General features: G+C 36.0%; 5 protein-coding genes across 5 annotated transcripts; 2 read left to right on the top strand and 3 right to left on the bottom strand.

Moving 5' to 3' along the window:
• Nucleotides 1–35: 35 nt before the first annotated feature.
• Nucleotides 36–3028, bottom strand: LOC114538243 (myosin type-2 heavy chain 1-like). Its single transcript, XM_028559392.1, has 5 exons — nt 2960–3028; nt 677–2181; nt 351–494; nt 183–257; nt 36–113 (listed from the first exon to the last, which is right to left on the bottom strand). Exons 2-5 carry the CDS (start codon nt 2164–2166, stop codon nt 80–82), a joined length of 1743 nt encoding a protein of 580 aa, XP_028415193.1. The 5' UTR covers nt 2167–2181; nt 2960–3028; the 3' UTR covers nt 36–79.
• Nucleotides 3029–3120: 92 nt separating this feature from the next.
• LOC114538265 (glutathione hydrolase 1 proenzyme-like) lies at nt 3121–6388 on the top strand. The gene is made up of 8 exons (XM_028559419.1): nt 3121–3222; nt 3454–3872; nt 4048–4240; nt 4340–4647; nt 4934–5073; nt 5165–5352; nt 5557–5797; nt 6014–6388. The coding sequence occupies exons 2-8, from the start codon at nt 3458–3460 to the stop codon at nt 6284–6286; spliced, it is 1758 nt and encodes a 585-aa protein (XP_028415220.1). The 5' UTR covers nt 3121–3222; nt 3454–3457; the 3' UTR covers nt 6287–6388.
• A 140-nt stretch (nt 6389–6528) lies between these two features.
• LOC114538304 (E3 ubiquitin-protein ligase RNF34-like) lies at nt 6529–8510 on the top strand. Its single transcript, XM_028559457.1, has 4 exons — nt 6529–6707; nt 6966–7616; nt 7723–7909; nt 8017–8510. Exons 1-4 carry the CDS (start codon nt 6651–6653, stop codon nt 8214–8216), a joined length of 1095 nt encoding a protein of 364 aa, XP_028415258.1. The 5' UTR covers nt 6529–6650; the 3' UTR covers nt 8217–8510.
• Nucleotides 8511–8520: 10 nt separating this feature from the next.
• LOC114538303 (N-lysine methyltransferase KMT5A-B-like) lies at nt 8521–10701 on the bottom strand. The gene is made up of 7 exons (XM_028559456.1): nt 10564–10701; nt 10370–10422; nt 9642–10159; nt 9462–9558; nt 9303–9362; nt 9003–9193; nt 8521–8908 (listed from the first exon to the last, which is right to left on the bottom strand). Exons 1-7 carry the CDS (start codon nt 10580–10582, stop codon nt 8698–8700), a joined length of 1149 nt encoding a protein of 382 aa, XP_028415257.1. The 5' UTR covers nt 10583–10701; the 3' UTR covers nt 8521–8697.
• A 381-nt stretch (nt 10702–11082) lies between these two features.
• On the bottom strand, nt 11083–16657 carry LOC114538301 (ataxin-2-like). Its single transcript, XM_028559455.1, has 22 exons — nt 16349–16657; nt 15936–15981; nt 15758–15814; nt 15071–15142; nt 14917–14976; nt 14710–14818; nt 14560–14630; nt 14370–14426; nt 14255–14302; nt 14131–14174; nt 13964–14045; nt 13682–13895; nt 13576–13613; nt 13431–13503; nt 13125–13354; nt 12940–13036; nt 12749–12867; nt 12512–12647; nt 12114–12362; nt 11761–11964; nt 11340–11397; nt 11083–11250 (listed from the first exon to the last, which is right to left on the bottom strand). The coding sequence occupies exons 1-21, from the start codon at nt 16408–16410 to the stop codon at nt 11360–11362; spliced, it is 2106 nt and encodes a 701-aa protein (XP_028415256.1). The 5' UTR covers nt 16411–16657; the 3' UTR covers nt 11083–11250; nt 11340–11359.
• Nucleotides 16658–17082: the final 425 nt, after the last annotated feature.

The following is a 17082-nucleotide window of genomic DNA, read 5'->3' as shown; positions in this document are numbered from 1 at the left end:
ATGTTTTATTTATAACATTGTACAATATTACAAAAAATGGACATCTCCTCCTCTCTCTGTTTCAATGGTCTTAACAGAATTAATGTTCACTTTTAAGTTCAGTTTCATATTTTCTAAAAGAGAAGAAATATATCAGCACTTGTCTTGGCGTTGAAAGCAGGGAAAAAGACAAAGATTTTCACCTCCACGTTTTCCGTAGTGAATCAAGATTTTCTTTGTTTTTGAAAATATCTTTTTGCAAATTACTTAATTCTGATCTATGAGAAAATTTAACACTTTAGAAATACGCCGTGACAAGTTTTGCCTTTTCTGAAAAGGTAAACATAACATTCATTGATTTGAACACATACTTCAGCTCCTTAAGCATTTTGAAATGAGGAAGGTTTTTTCTGTCTTCACTCAGCACCTCTCCGTGTTTATCAAGATTTCTCTCACAGAATGATTTATTTTCTGTCGTTGCTTTTCCGAGGGAAATAATGAGCTCTTGGATGGTTCTAAATCAACGAAAATGAACGCGTTGCTTCGATGCTTAGAAAAAGAAGATGTTGAGTTATCTTAAAGGCAAGGCAAGGTAATTAAAGCAGTTTAATTGTTTAAACTATAGCTTGAAATGGGTCCTAAATGTCTCGCCTTAACACGAAATGTTAGATTTTCAACGACAAATGCATACGTGTACCTTTCGTTTTGAAACGACTTGCTTTTCCATTTTTCTGATTCGTTCTGAAATCTTACTTCGCTTTCTCTCAAACACTCGACATATTTCTTTTGTTCATTAATTTGCTGAAATAATACAGACTTTGCTTTGCGTTCTGACGCTAGTTCCCCCTGCAGTTTGCTCAATTCATCTTGCAGTGGAGATGAACATTCTTCAGTTTGCAATCCAACATGAATGAGAGAGCTTGAAGCATGTTTCACACCATCAACGTCTTCCAGTCCTTCCTTATTCTCCGTTTCAAGTTCTTCAATTTGCTTCGTCAAACTCTCGTTATCCAAGCTCACGCAATTCACTTCTATTATTAGCTTGTTTACCAAACAGTTCGTGTCTTGAATCTCTTTTGATAAGCTCTGAATCACTTCATCCTTTTCACCTAAACATTTTTCTAATTCCTTATTTCGTTCATCTAACCGTCCTACTCTTCCATTCAACTCTTGGTTAATATTCCTCGTTTTTTTGACGTCTTCCAACAATTCATTAATCTTTTCATCGCTGCTTGAAACCTGGTTCCTCAACGATGCAATAATTTTTGAATTTTTTTTAACTCTTTTTTCTTTCTCTCTTGCTTCTTTGTGTTTCAAATTTTCGATATTTTTCAAGGCAAAGTTAAGCTCTTTATTCCTAGCTTGCAGTCCATCATTCTTCCTGCTAAGTTCATCAATCTCTATTTGTTTCTTCTTCAAGATACATCGCCAGTTTGTTTCGCCGTTTACGGTTGTTATTTGCAAGGCTCTCAACTGTTTCATAATGGCATCTCTTTCTTCTTTATGTTTCCTTCGTGTCTTATTCAGTGTTCTACGAAGCTTTGTAACTTCATTAGGACTGCTTTCAAAATATTGTTGCTCGTCATCAAACTCGCCTTCTTGAAATCCAAAATCAGAGATGTTGAATTCTGCGTTTTTCAGTGGGAAATCAGCATCATCTATTCCATCTTCGTCTTTGAATTCTTGTTCGCCAGAACTTTGCTTAGCCAAATCATGAACAAGATCTTCATCGAATTGTGTTTTTCCATCAAATCCATGATTTTTACTTCCTTCGTTGTTGTCATTCTCAAAAGAACGTAAATAGTTTGAATATAAGTCCGCATCTCGTTGTTTTAAAAACAACTCTTTTTCACATATCTCCTGTCTCATTTTTATCACTTCATCTTCAAGAGAAGACTTATTCTCCCGAAACACCGCATGATCCGCAATACCTGAACCGGCATCACACGAACTGCTATTTTGCAATATCAAGCTGAGAGAACAAACTTGCGTCTCTGCTTCTTTGAGGCGCCTGCGGTTCATGAATAACTCAGCCAATGTTTCGGAGGCACTGGATTGACTGGATTCAGGATTTGGTTCGTTCGTAGCCAATATTTCTTCAAGAGACGAATCAAGTGAATCATCATCTGTGGTAGACCGATAATGGTTGCTTGTACTATCGACGTGACATGGTATGCTGTTACTCATATTAATAGCTAAAAACTGAAGAAATGTGGAATATTTTAAAATGAAAATTAAAGCCCAGCAAATGACTTTCAGACAAGACCTAAAAAAATGTAGAATTTACCGTCTCTTAAAAAATTGTGTATATATAAAACCCATCCTTGTAAATAAGTTGAATTGCTCTGAAGATGTTGTGAACAATTTGTTATGTCTCGTGTGAAAGTCATTTGCTGTGCTTTAATTTTCATTTTTAAATTTTTGAAATGAGTGTAAGCGAGATGCGTTTTTATTGTTCCCCCTGCAGTTTCAAATTACTGGTGCTACGATTCAATATTTCATATCTTTGACCCAAAGGACGACTCATATCCTAACAAAGGATAGAAGATAAACGATCGTTTGGCTTTGTTGCATATCTGCGAGATCTGATTCACCGAGTGTCTTAAGTTGAATGTAATCAGATTTTCTTGGCCTTGCATGACGGTCGATAACTGAATTGACTCTCATATAAACACACGTTTGCACGAGCTTTATACTTGCCGTGTGACTGTGACTGTCTGTCCTCCCTCCTCAAACAAATATTTATATTAAAAGTAATAGAAATTATATTTAAATGTACACATTCTTCATGAAACACGCTCAGTTGATCATAGATTATTGATACAAGCTGAATATGTCAAAAGATGAGCAACAAATAATTGTACAAATAATCAAACATGGCAACTCAGAGTTTTGAGGATCTTTTAATACATTCACAATTTTATTCATGGAAGAGAACCTGGTGCGGTGGTTTGGTACTGAAAATGTAGATTTTGCTCACCTTTTAAAGCAGGAATATTTCTGAACATTACGCTTGGTCTACGGGTAGCAATCATGGTGTTAGATTTCTATCGTAGAGCTAAAACATTCCATGCAGCTAATCAAAATTACGAAATAATGTCAGCACTCAGTTATGTAACGAGTAAATCTGTGGCCCATCAATCAGTCCTGCAAAATCAGCACAAGATCAATACAAGCTTGAGGATATTTGTTTTACAAATTATTACCAAATCTTGATCAGCTTCAAGTACTGAAACACGCCAGGTACTTTTTAAATAACAAAATTTTAAATGCGCGAAGACTTTCAGCGCGCGCGCAAACTATTTATCACATACTGCGTTCAAGCGGGATTAAATTACGTTCAATGCCGTAATGCTTGCTTCAAGAATCACAACCCTGAATATATGTATTTCTATCACAATTTTACAATTAGAAAACTTACATTATCTCATAGGCTATGAGGGCAGGTGGATAGCAATATATTTTTTTACATAGAACAATGGTTTGGGGAATTTTACGAAAACAAATCCTTCTACCAGTTATGACAATCACAGTCTTGCTCGTGATAATTTTGATATCTGTCGTCCTCATTCTTACACTTTCGGAAAGCAAAGAATTGAAAGAAACGGACAAGAAGTACTACAAGAATGGTGCTGTAGCAGCTGATGTAGGAAAATGTTCCGATATCGGAGTAAAAATCCTCAAACAAAATGGTTCAGCCGTTGACTCTGCCATTGCAACTTTATTTTGTCAAGGCGTTACAAACGTACATTCTTCCGGAATTGGAGGAGGATTATTCATGGTGGTGTATGTCAAAAAATCTAGAAGAGCATGGTTTTACAACGGTCGTGAGAAGGCACCATCCAATGCTAGCCGAGATATGTTTGTGAATAACACATTAGCTGCTAAACAAGGTATTGAAAAATCATGACATGATACAGATATGTCTTGACTGGCCCAACCTCGTTCCCGGGGCCTTTTACCTTGATTCTGGGCTGGGAAAAGGCCCTGGGAACGAGGTTGTTGAGTGGTCTCGGGCATGAGATTAATTAAAGAACTGTTTGGTTCTGGTTTTCTACCTCTGTGTAGGTGCTTTGGCAGTTGGTGTTCCCGGAGAGGTTAGTGCGATGCACAAAGCCTGGAAAGAACACGGTAAACTACCTTGGAAAGATTTGGTTCAGCCTGCTATAGATTTGTGCAAGAATGGATTTCCCCTCTCCAAAGCCTTATATGGACGAATGGTGACAAAAAAGGATATTTTATATAATGACACAGGGTTTAGGTAAAGACGTGCTTTTGAATAATTTTAAATCTTCAAATTTTATATGTTTCTGATTCATCGCTACTGTAACAACCTGCGCTAAAAATCCATACATTTCAGGAAACTGCTTTTTAAGAAAGACGGTACAATGCTTAAGACGAACGAAATCCTGATCAATCCTGAATTAGGAAACACCTTAGAGATCATCGCTGAAGATCCAATGAGCTTTTATCAGGGATCAATAGCGAAAGGAATTGTAAGTGACATTCAGGGTTCCGGAGGGATAATCACACGTGATGACTTGAAGAATTACGAGGCTACCAGAACAAACGCATTGAGGGTTAATCTGGACAAAAATCACACGATATGGACATCTCAACCGCCATCAAGTGGACCGGTATTTGCAATGATACTGCAGATATTAAAAGGTAAAAACATCTTCAAGCGAAATCAATCGTGCAGATTGAATATACCAGGAGTTTTTTGCTAAAGATAATCAAGATAATCTTTGAATATCTAACTAAGAACCAAGTTGTTGGAATCAGTTGGCAACCAAGACCTTAGCATAACAGCTCTGAAGATGAAACCACAGAACTGGAATGTTAAAATAATGTTTTAAGAATGCTACTGGATCAGGCAGCACATCCTCCAAGGAGAACTCCCGATGGGATTTATATTTTAATTCATAAATTGTTTTTGATTATATTCTTTCAGGATTTCAATTTTCCAGCGAGGACAATGATGGCGATGAAAGTTTGATCCGCAGCTATCATCGTATTGTCGAGGCTTTCAAATTTTCCTACGCTTATCGTGCTCTGTTGGGGGACCCTGATCATGAAGATGGAGTAAAAGAGGTATGTAAGGAACGGAGAGGTATGTAAGTAAAATATATCCTCAAGTGTACGAGATAGTTCCCATCAAAGTAGCATTCATATTATATTCTAGACTGTAAACAACATGACAAATGCATCGTTCACGGAAGATCTTCGTAAAAAGATTGATGACAATAAGATTCACAATGTCTCGTATTACGGCGGCTTTTATTCAGACTGGAATGATGACGGAACAACTCATCTCTCAGTGTTGTCCAAAAATGGGGACGCTGTGGCTTTGACATCCACAATAAATACCAGGTAAGATCAGGGGCGTGGCTACCAGGGGGTGTGGGAAGGTGCAACATACCGCCACGCCCTGGATAAGGTCAAGAGTCAACAGAAATAGCCCCGGGCTTTCTAATTTTTGCAACACGAACAAAGAAAAGAAGTTGATTGACTCTATCTGAACGTATCTGGTGAACGTACCTTCATGAAGTTGAAACCTTATTTCCTTCTCTTTAGTTTTGGCTCTAAAATCAGGTCACCAACTTTAGGAATCATTTATAACAACGAAATGGACGATTTCTCCACACCTGGTTTGGTCAACGTATTTGGAGTCGAACCTTCGCCAAGGAACTTCATCAAAGCAGGCAAACGAATGATGTCAAGTATGAGTCCTAGTGTGACTGTTGATGATTTAGGAAACGCTAGATTTATCTTAGGAGCGTCAGGAGGAACAAGAATTACAACCGGGACAGCACTGGTGAGTAGGGAGCAAATTGCAGTTAATCTCCGAGTTTTGAGCTGCAGAAATTGAGCAGTGAGATTTCAAAACGAGAGAGCAATTAGGAAGCATATGTGATTCATATGACTAGATGACATGAGGGGGAGTCAGATATTTTAAAGGCAACGAAACTTACGAAAGGTGAATCGAAAATTCGAATCACTGAAGAATAACTGCTCTGCGTTAATTTTTCAGGTTTTTCTTAATCATTTATGGTTTGGATTAGATCTTGAGGAATCTGTGGAACGTCCAAGATTACATCATCAATTGGTACCCACTTATATTCGTCTTGAAAAAACAAAGAGATACAGAATGAAACAAACAATTCTGAATGGCTTGAAGAAACTAGGACATAAATACAAATTTCTAATTAACAGCAGCACTGTGCAGGCCATCTCGATTGACAGACAAGGAAGAATTTATGCCGTTTCTGATTCACGTAAATTTGGCAGAGCGACTGGTTATTAATATCACCTGATCGTATAAAAATATAGATGAAAATAGTTTGTTTTAAATGATACAACTTTGTGATTGAGATGAAGAATTTTTTAGTAATAAAATACGACAAATTTTTAAAGCAGTATTTTATTAGGTTGGTGCTTGAAAATTGAAACATAGATATTGTCATATTGACACTGACCTATATATGTGACTATATGCACCAGGGCGATAATGACGAAACGCCGGTAGAATAACATTTTGTAGTTTAATTATTACAAGCTTGGGTTGCCAAATTATAACAAGGATTCTTTATATTTTACTTCATTTGTGAATCATCTGGCTTTAACTGTTTATTTTTTCTGATAAGATATATTGTATTAAAGCAACGAGAATGAGTGGTGCTTTTTGTGTTGGTTGTTCAATGCATTTTACTCTTTTCAAGCGAAAGGTAAGTAGACACAAAAAAATTTGGTTGTGGTTTAATAGATTGAAAGGTTTTAGAATCATCTTACTTTATCTAGAATGATGCAGCGAAATTTCGTGTATATTACGTTTAAGTATAGAGTACTGAAAATATTGATTCAGCCGAAAATAGTGTCAAAAGTTTATTTCAGTACGTTTTTAGATTATAATATGACATGTTCACGGAAATGTAATTCTTCCCTGCGATTTTTCAATCGTAAATATTTTTTTGTTTTGTTTTTAGAATCGCTGTATAAGATGCAGACTTCAGTATTGTTCGCCATGCTTTAAAAAGGGGGAGAATCTTCCTCGTAGGAACATTAAGCAATGTCTTAAATGCCACGCTTTGTCTTCACAACCGTTTATAAGGTCCGAACTCATGCTGTTGTCAGTGAAAGAACTAAAAGCATTCTTGGAACAGAGAAATGTCTCTTCAGCTGGTTGCACAGAGAAACAGGATTTAGTTGATGTCATGATTAATCATCAAGCAAGACAACAAGTAGAACTAGAAACACCTAATGAACCCTCAGTTAATGAACCCTCAGTTAATGAACCCTCAGTTACCGAACATGGTACAAATGAACCTAATGCAACTCGTTTTAATCAACCTCCAATTAATTCACAAACATCCTCATCCAGTCAGCAACAAGCTCGCACACAATCGCATAATTCATCTCAGGGTTTAAACGATTTCTTCAGCGGAATTCACATTAATCCTGAAATTCATCGTTTCGTTGAATCAGTGTTTCAATTTGACGAGAGTGGAGCAATGGGTTTGCGACCACCAAGCCAACACGAGATACACAATAGAAATGAAACTAGTCATGATATTCCAATCTATCAACAATATACACCCAATGAAAACTTCACTCCTTCCTGTGTTAACCCAAATCCAGTAAGTACATCTTATACATTTCAAGTTGTAAAATATGAAAATTGTACATGAAACCAGGCATATTTTACCATGAAAATTCACATGAAAATCATCAAAATATTTCCAGGTTGGGAGCCGATCCAAAATATCATTAGAGAGCTTCAATGATGGAAGTGATATCAGAAAGTTATCTGCAAAAGAACTGAAAGTTCTTTTAGATGACAATTATGTGGATTATAAAGGCTGCGTTGAGAAAGAAGAACTAGTTCAACGTGTGACGATGCTTTGGGAATCGAAGAAAATGCAGCAAAATGGTGAGTGGAACACAACTTCATTTGGTAAAAGCAATACCAGTGATGAATACGGATGACCTGTAAGAGTTTGGATATCAATGTATCATTGTATTTTCCTTTTTCTTCAGCCACCCCAAGTTCAAGTGAGAACCTGGGAACACCAGGAGGAGAAAATGAAGTGTGTAAGATATGCATGGATCATGTGATTGACTGCGTATTTCTGGAATGTGGCCACCTTTTGACTTGTGTTGATTGCGGGAGAAAACTCAGAGAATGCCCAATGTGTAGGCAAAATATTGTGAGAATTGTTAGGGTATTTAAGAGTTAGATTCTAGTGCACAATTTGCATTCAGTTTTTCAATATTCGCTGAAAATTCATTCATATTATGAATGCTGATCAAATTTTTTTGTTTTATTGTTCATAATGAATAAAATTTCTAAGTTGGTTGATTTGCGGCGGAAAGATATCTAGAAACAATATGTTCTCACACCATACATTTCAAGTTTTAGTGACATTTCCATGTTAGCTCCAAAGTAGTGAAAACACAGTAGAAACACAAATTTTTTATTAAACTTTTTCTGAACAAACTTCAATACTATATACAACAAACTTCAATATTATATTACTTCAAACTCTTGCTCACATTTAGATGAATTCTGTGATCACTTGTTTCTTTTTGTCAACAAAACTATCATCAATGAGCACTACATGAAGTCAATTGAGCTTGTAGAAACAAGATGAGGGGAACAAGATGAAGAAACAGTTACTCATCTTTCACTTATCTTTAAAGACCATTGTGTTTAGGATTTCAACTCTCAAGCCATGGATGTGATTGTATGATATCTCGATTTCTCTCACCATAGTCATACAACAATTCTTCCCCAGCCTTGATACGACGCATTGTCACAAAAATAAGATGTGGTAGATTATCAATGTCGTGAATTTTAGTTTTACAATTTCCTTTTCTGCTGTGGTTTATTAATCGGCCCAATGTTCCATCTTCTGCTGTAGCATCAATACTGCAAAATATCGGAAATAAAAGTAATCATCAAATGTGTCACTATTCCTACAAATCCCAAGTGAGGAAAGAAACCATATGTTGACTCAACTCACCAATATTTTTTATTGTTGAACTCTAAGTAATACATATAACAACCAATATTTTTATCTTCATTGTAACTTGTCTCTCTCTTCTTTGCCTCATCGTAAGTTATCAACTCTCCCGAGTATTCACATACAAACTCATTTCTTTCAAAATCATGGGTTGCAAACACTCCTCTTCCCTTTCCTTTTGTTGTTCGCACCTAGGTTTAAAAAGAATAAATTATGATTATTTACATTTTAAAACACATGAAGATGGTTAATATGCAGTTTCAACAATGAAAACATAGTCAGTAAAACATGGACCTTTACCTCTAAGCCTTCAAACTTTTTTGATAAAATTATCTTTGTTATTCTTTCCTGCTCATCTTTCTTAAAACCAAAGTGAATGGACGGTTATATTTTACATTCAAGATATACTATTTTATGTGTTCTAAACAGTAACTAGACCAGAAACCCCTCATCTCTTACCTCTTGTTGAGACTTTGTCTTTCTGGTGCTTTTCCGCAATGGGAAAATACTTGTGATCCTTGTTTGTTTCTTATCCACTTTCTCCTTTTTTTTGGATCTAAATTTGTGTTATCAAAGTGAAACATTTTCTGAAATGAACTTCTCTACTAATTTTGCTTCAGAGAATAAGGTGACCATTACCTAGTCTTTCGTCCTTTTTTCTTGTGAACAGGAGGATGCTCTGGGCTTGACAAAAGTTCAACAAATTCTTTTGTTGTTGACAAACTTGTTTGAACCATTGATTTTTTACCACTGCCAATGGTGCGATCAGGAGTACTGACAACATCCTGGTGTTTTGACATGTCAGGGCTACAGGGAATGCTCCGAGCCTCGTCTTGAGCAAGATCACTTGAAGAACCCTTGCCTTGTTTTTTTTCAAGGGAATCTCGTTTTTCTTCATGCAAAGTTTGCTTATTTTCCTCCAATGTAGCCTGCTTTTGAGTCGAACCTTGTCTGGTTGTGGGTTTACTTCCAACAACTGGACTACCTTTGCTAGGGCTTTTAATGTTTTTCATTTTTCCTTTTTTATTAGATTTACTTGTTTTTGATTTTGTTTTCTCACTCTGTTCGTTTATCTTTACTTGCTTACGAGGACTTTTAAGAAATTTAGCGATGGCAGATAATTTACTTGGAGGGGATGCCATACTTGTTGATGGAGACTATATAAGGATAAATAAAAAACATGCTACCCAATATCCTTGGAATTCACAGCAGCAATTGGCTCTTTCCCATAGCTATTAAACCCGTTCGACTCTACTAAATATTACAAGGTTTCTCAAATAAAGCTATTTCCCCGCATTTTTTGATGAACAAACATGGATATGACTCATATGAGTGACATTTGTAGTTTTGTATATTAGTATGTTAACCTTTCCTGCACACTTCCCAGTGGTTTCTGAGTTTTTGTCTTCCTTTCCAGACTCTAAATTATATAAATAATATATGAATCAAGGTATAAGGAACAATGAAATACTTTATTCAGGTACATGTATGTTTACAAAAATCTATTTGAGCTTTACAAGTCTGTGTATACGTCAAAATATTTCACATTTTTTAACCTTACCTCTTACTTTTGAACTCATAATTTAAGATTTTTACTCTGTACCAAAATCGCAATCGTTTTGAAACAGAACCAGTGCTTTAGTTACAATTTTTACAATCCAAATACAAGCTTTGCTTGTTCGTGAAGCATTTCACAACATCCAATATGGCAGAATTTATATTTTATATCTGCCGCTGCAAAATGAAGCACTCTGATTGGTCGAAAGATGAAGTAAGGGGCGTTCCCAGATAAGGTTACAAGTCCAGAAAACCATTGCGCTCAGTAGTTATGACCAGTATATGTACTAGTACCAGTGAACTGACTGGTACTGGTTAGTTGAATGGTTATGACCAGTACTGGTTAGTTGAGTGGTTGATTATGACCAGAACTAGTTAGTTCCATCACTTCCATCATTGCAAAACTAGTTTTTCAATGGGTATGACCAGTAGCCATGACCAGTAGCACTAGTCCCGAAATAGTTCGTTCCGAGATACAATTTTGTACAAACTAGCCACTTGAAAATAAAAAAATTTACTCAATACTATTTCTTCGTACATACAGCCTACTGACTATGGTTCAAAACATAACTATGTTCAAAACAAACTCAAAACATTTGAAAATAACATTTATTTGCCGTTTTTCATTTGGACTATAATGTTTATTCTCAGACTTTGGGCTTCTTGTCTATTGATTTCCTTACAAGAAATTCTGAAATAAAATGAAAGTTATGATCATTTCAAAATGGAGTGTATTTTATTCACCGCAAACATCTCACTGAACTAGGCACCAAAGCTTACCTCTGGAAAGAGAAGCAACCTTAATTTCCTTGAAATGGCTGTGGTTGAGATGGCCTATCTAAAAATATTACATTTCTTCATGAGGAGACCAATTTTCAAGTTCCAGAATACATTCAACTCATGCATGAAATCTCTTAAGCAGCCATCATTATTAGTACTTCTTGTTAAGTACTCAAGACTGAAGTGGACATTTAAACTACTGCAATTATTTAAAAGTCAAATCAGACATTCCATATTGATGGACAAAATTCTTTTTTGAATGGTGCAGATCTAAATTCTACCCAAAACTCAGCCAAACATTTCCACCATCATTCGTTTTTCCACCAATTCTTTGCATTTATTTAAATGCCCAATATTTTCTCCTTTCTCCCAGAAAGAGACCCAATTGAATGCACAAAGAAGAACCATCCAAATTACTTACTTATTATTTGAGTGGGTTGCATTTCATTGGTTGCTGGCCTCACAAGAAACACAGGGGGAGGAGTAGGCTGTGGTGGCATAACTGCTGGAGGTTGGTTAACAGGACGCACTGGCTGGGGAAGAGATGGTGTAGGGAAGTTGAACTGTGACTGTTGTAAAGATGGTGAAGTGATCTGGGGAGGACTCTGGATCATTGGCACAGCACCTGAAATAATAGTTGCACAAGTCACACCATTGGAATTAAACAAACTTTGTTTATACTGGATAGTTTCATCAGTTCTTAACTGTTCTTCCAAACTAGTTTAAAGATAGCTCAATCAACTTCAAATCAAAATTGTCCCAAGGTATACATACCATAATACATTGCATTATCAGGATAACCATGAGTTAAAGGGACCATCACTTGGTGTGGGTGTTGTTGTATAAACACTGGGTGTTGTATCCCTGGATGACGGATACCCCCAGGGGGCATATACCCCATACCATGAGGTGATGTTTGATGCATAAATTGTGGAGGGATGTGATGAGCAAATAATGGTTGGCCTGCTGCATTTGAAGCGTTCACATATCCTGTTGTTGGGTCCATGAAATCTTGTCTTATGCCTAACAAAGCCGGCAATATAATTTCATTACACATTTAGAAACCAAATTTCTCTTGAGATACACAGCTCATACACAGCTCTCCACAACATAGAATTACGGATCGCACTTATAGACACAATCTATAGTGATTGATGAAGGTCCTACTGTACCTCTGCCCCGGGGTCCATTTCTTGAGTTGATGTAAATGTTATTGGGTGGATAAGGAGAATGACTGGGAAGGAATGGAGAACTATTATTCTGGAAAGGAGATGGTGCACCATTGCTTGAAGCTGTGCTTGATGATCTCTAAAAATATTTAAAATTTTATGAGAAATACATTAAATTTTCATTGATACTTGCACAATATATGCAATGAATTGGAAAACATTCTGCCGTCTGCGACTTACAGGGCTTGGAGTATTTCGTTTTACTCTGGGACGAAACTCTGTTGCATTTGGGTTGAGTTTTGTTTTCTTGTCAGCAGCATCTGACTCAGCTGTTGATGCATCTTCCAATGTTTGTGGCTCTAAAAGAAAAACACCTTTGTTAATTATCATAGAAATTTTTATATGTATTTTGAAAATCATATGAAACAAACCTTCATTCTTAACTTCTTCAGCTGTTGTTTCATTTGGAGTCTTTTCCTCTTCCTCCAAAACTTTTTTCGTTTTTCCTTTCTTCTTTGATTCCTGGAGCTAAAATAGAAAGGACAGTCAAAATGAGTAACAATTACCACAGAGCTAGACCATCTGTTTGGTCATAGAGAAGAAATTTTCATTTCACCTTGAAGTTTTCATGAAACTCTTTGAGACCATCAATAACATTATCTTGACTTCTTTCTTTTACTTGGGCCACCTCTGGGATGTTAGGAGTATCATTGGGTGCTTCACTGGATAGTTGTGCTGACACTTGAGGGATCACAGGAGTGTTCTCGGGGATGATAGTGGTGTTTAGTGGAGGTTTTGGTTGACTCTGGGTGGATACTGTTTCAGCTTTTACAACATCAGTAAATGCTAACAATCATAGAAACAACACATTTACAAACTGTGCATTGCCTAAATTTCCAGACTTAAATATTTTAAACTATACCTTCTGGTTTCTGCTCTGCTGGCTTTGATTCCAAAGAAATTTCTGCTATTGACTTTTCAATATTCTTTTTGACCTACAAATAACATAATTTTATATGAAAAATGCAATATATTACCTGGATATTATATGCTTACTGTGTGCATACCTGAACTGTGGGTGGCTCGTCAACCTGTTGAGTTTTCACTGGAAAAAGACAATAAAAGTTAATCAAACTACGCTTTCTTAATATTTTAAAGCCAATTTAAACGTACTTAGTTCCTTCCTTGAAGTTACAGGCGATCCAAAAGCTTCTTGTGGCATTCTCGCTGATCTCTGTTCATGTTCGGGTGGTGGTCGATCACCATGAGGTTGTCTCCAGTTTGGTGCCGATGACCTGTCCCCGAAATTTTTACTTCTCACAACGGAACTGTACAATTGCTCCTCTGACCTACCACTGTCAAGTGTGTTTCGTTCATATGGACTTTCCTAGAATTACAAGCAGAAAAGTCATTACACCAGTTTTGAAGTACATGACAATACTTGTGTATAAATACCTTGAAGATTTCTTCAGCTTTTTGTGCAGCAAACCTTTCTCGTTCTCTGTACTCTGGTGTGTCATCTTTATCAAGTTTAGTTCTGCAGAAATAATATTTAATTTTTGAACGTTACTTTCCTATTTTCAGGTTGTTTCACTCTAACCCGAAAAAGATGAAGCACTTACGTATATTCCTCCATTTCTTCATTATATGTCGACTTTACACCATACTAAAATGAAAAAAGAAATCAGTTCATTTTTTCTCTGTGTTAAAATTTTGCACATGCAATGTAGGTTTTCAATAGCTCACCATTTTCTCATTCTTTTCAAACATTTTCTCAGCACTCCAGCCATTTTCCTATAAATAAAAAAATTTTAAAATCTAAAAGCTCATTTTTTCATTCGGGACTAGTGTACAGACTTACCATGCGATGTCCTTCTAAAGTTGACTCTAATGGCTCAGCACCATCAGGCTCCCATTTCTATCAAACAAAATCATATTACAACAATTGTTTGAAACTCTGGCTAAAGGATGAAAGAACGAGAAAACATACATTCTAATACCCCCTCTACCACCACAGAACCACATTGGATCCTTTTCTAAAATTGAGTTACCTCAAGTTCTCTTCTAGTCTGTCCATTCATTCTTTTATTACTGCTAATAGCATTATCTGTTTTGAATGAATCTAAAAATGATGGCAATATAATAACAGGTCTCTTGTGGTTTTTTATATAAACCTATGACTAAGAAACAAACAAACATACCCTTTCTATAACATTCCTCCAAATTAACATTTTCAAACTCAACTAAAACCCAGTCTTTATGATGCATTACCAACTGCTCAAAGATTTCACCTTTTTGTAGGACTTCATCCTAGCAGATGAACATTGTACGGATGTTTTAAATGGAAAAGATATTCATATTGATCTCTGTTTATCCATAGATTCAAATGATAACATTAAAACACTTACAACCACACCATTTTGCCTCTGTTCCTCAACCTGGTTTGCCTTTGCAAGAACTAAACTAGCCTGATTGAAAGATAAGAACATATTTCAGTACTCAAAATAATTTCTAATATTCTAAAGCTGAGTAACTCTTTAGTGTTTTTGAAAGCTGTATTACCTCTGGGGAAATAGTTTTTAAGACACCTTCAAACTGTTTTCCATTTTTGCTTGTCACTTTTGCAGTACAACCCTGGTGTGAAAGTCACAAATAATAAAAAAATTGACCTTATAATACTTACATCATACTATAGAGTCAATATTTGATCAAAAATTATGTGAACATAATTATGATAAAGCCTTAACAAATAAAGACATATCATTCTTCCAAATGAACAATGCTTGCAAGTTTGACAAGCCAGGTTGAAAACTTGGGGACTTCTTGTTCATTTGACAAAAAAACAAACAAACAAATGTCAAGAAATACTTGCTGTAGTCCATCAGACCAGCAACTACAGTTTATTTGCAAGATGAAGCAAGTTTCTCAACCTGGTTCAGGTTGACAAGGCCCCAAAAATGCACTCAAGTTTACTTCATACTCAAGTTTACGACTAAGTTGGTAAGCTCATTGTAGCGGTTTATTTGTTCCTATGCAGCATTGAGTCTACATGTTTTATTTTCTAATGTACAAAAGAAACAGAAAATGTTAGATCGATAAGCTACAACAGCTCTAAACAGGCATTGAAAACTATTTCTTTGCCCAGACAGATGCCCCCTACCAAACAATACTCCAAGCCATTATTATTAATGTTGATTGACCCGACTAATATATTAACAAATATTTGTAGAAAATAATATCATCGCTTACCACAACTGATGTAACTGCATTGACAAGCCTTTCATTCAAATAGAGACCTTCCAAGGTCTAAAATTAAAAATTTCAAGAACAACTTTAATCTATGTTAATTAATAACATTAATGATCACACAAACAACTTCACCACAATTCAATTCCTACAACAAAACTTTAAAGCAAAGTTTACAAACCTGGCTTTGCTGCGACCCTGTAGCTGAAGGAGATTTATATCTTCCCCTAAAAAATACAATCAAACTTCACTTAATCGTCGCTCATTTTAAAAGACGCACGTGGATAAAGTTAATTTCATAATATGATTCTAGATTTCGAAAATCAATATTATACCCCCAAATTACATTATCCTTGATAAATCTGTAAGACAACGACTTGTCAAAATAACAAAGACGGCCTCTAGATACACAGGTTGTGCTTTAAACTGTCCAAAAGTGAATTGAAGTGACGAAACAGCAGATGACAGGTTTATATACAAAGCCAAAACAACATAAAAGCAGTGAATTATGTTCGAAAATAAACAATACATCACGGTTTATTTGTAGTTAGGACAGAGTTCAAGGTTTTAGATAACAGAAAAAGTATTGCCTACCTGCCAGGGCCGCCTCGACTAGCCATTCCCCGTTTCATTCTTGGGCTAGCCGAGTTGCTCATTGATAATCTAGTTTAGCCTTTGTCCTTCGAACTACACCGGCCATTAAGCCATATTCCCCAGCATTATTTTCCTCTTTCTTTCAAATAAATACACCTCCGAAATAACTTACTATCCAAACTATAAATATATTCAATCACAAAGGAGTTTCATTGACCTTAAAAAAAAATAAAGGAGAAAAAGATACAATTTTCATTCGATGTTTTCTCCTCGTCGTTCTGACTATCGGCTTGCTGTCATGATCCACGCGTGTTATGAACACGTTGGGAGAATATCATTCGTGGTGATGTTTCACAGTAAGCAATATGCTGATCAAGTTGATATTCTCCTCACACGTTTACCCCCAGTTCTCTGATTCATTCTCTGTTCGTGACATTGCACTCGTGACCAATATTTCACGTAAATCACGGAAATTTAGAATTTTTCCACAAAATGATTTCCAAAATTGGGTTCAGAGATGAGAGGATAATTACAAAATTTGCAAGACGACACTTTGCAAAAATAACAAAACATGGATGTTTTTGAATTTTTCCAGTCAAATGATCAAAACTTTGAATATTTTTTACTACCCTTTCATTCTTCTGAGAAAACTAACCCGGCATAGTTGTAGATGAGGATATCTGTTTTCACAGAGAAGAATATTGGAGAGATGGTCTTCTTCAACACACCTGAAG

The sequence above is a fragment of the Dendronephthya gigantea genome, unplaced genomic scaffold (assembly GCF_004324835.1).
Source record: "Dendronephthya gigantea isolate DGI-Jeju-01 unplaced genomic scaffold, DenGig_1.0 000178F, whole genome shotgun sequence".
Lineage (NCBI taxonomy): Eukaryota > Metazoa > Cnidaria > Anthozoa > Malacalcyonacea > Nephtheidae > Dendronephthya > Dendronephthya gigantea.
This window is presented reverse-complemented; position numbering and strand designations above follow the sequence as displayed.

Excerpts from the sequence above, each read along its gene's own strand:
- LOC114538243 (XM_028559392.1), bottom strand. The coding sequence starts at position 2,166 with ATGAGTAACAGCATACCATGTCACGTCGATAGTACAAGCAACCATTAT. Across the intron at positions 258-350 it reads AAAATGCTTAAGGAGCTGAA|ATCAGAATTAAGTAATTTGC; the intron begins GTATGTGTTCAA and ends ATTTTCTCATAG. Across the intron at positions 114-182 it reads TCACTACGGAAAACGTGGAG|AAAATATGAAACTGAACTTA; the intron begins GTGAAAATCTTT and ends CTTCTCTTTTAG.
- LOC114538265 (XM_028559419.1), top strand. The coding sequence starts at position 3,458 with ATGGTTTGGGGAATTTTACGAAAACAAATCCTTCTACCAGTTATGACA. Across the intron at positions 3,873-4,047 it reads CACATTAGCTGCTAAACAAG|GTGCTTTGGCAGTTGGTGTT; the intron begins GTATTGAAAAAT and ends ACCTCTGTGTAG. Across the intron at positions 4,648-4,933 it reads GATACTGCAGATATTAAAAG|GATTTCAATTTTCCAGCGAG; the intron begins GTAAAAACATCT and ends ATATTCTTTCAG.
- LOC114538304 (XM_028559457.1), top strand. The coding sequence starts at position 6,651 with ATGAGTGGTGCTTTTTGTGTTGGTTGTTCAATGCATTTTACTCTTTTC. Across the intron at positions 7,617-7,722 it reads CCTGTGTTAACCCAAATCCA|GTTGGGAGCCGATCCAAAAT; the intron begins GTAAGTACATCT and ends AAATATTTCCAG. Across the intron at positions 7,910-8,016 it reads GAAGAAAATGCAGCAAAATG|CCACCCCAAGTTCAAGTGAG; the intron begins GTGAGTGGAACA and ends CTTTTTCTTCAG.
- LOC114538303 (XM_028559456.1), bottom strand. Across the intron at positions 9,363-9,461 it reads AGACAAAGTCTCAACAAGAG|AAAGATGAGCAGGAAAGAAT; the intron begins GTAAGAGATGAG and ends TTTGGTTTTAAG. Across the intron at positions 9,194-9,302 it reads AAAAGTTTGAAGGCTTAGAG|GTGCGAACAACAAAAGGAAA; the intron begins GTAAAGGTCCAT and ends TTTTAAACCTAG.
- LOC114538301 (XM_028559455.1), bottom strand. The coding sequence starts at position 16,410 with ATGAGCAACTCGGCTAGCCCAAGAATGAAACGGGGAATGGCTAGTCGA. Across the intron at positions 14,819-14,916 it reads AGAGGCAAAATGGTGTGGTT|GATGAAGTCCTACAAAAAGG; the intron begins GTAAGTGTTTTA and ends TTCATCTGCTAG. Across the intron at positions 14,046-14,130 it reads GAAGAAATGGAGGAATATAC|AACTAAACTTGATAAAGATG; the intron begins GTAAGTGCTTCA and ends TTATTTCTGCAG.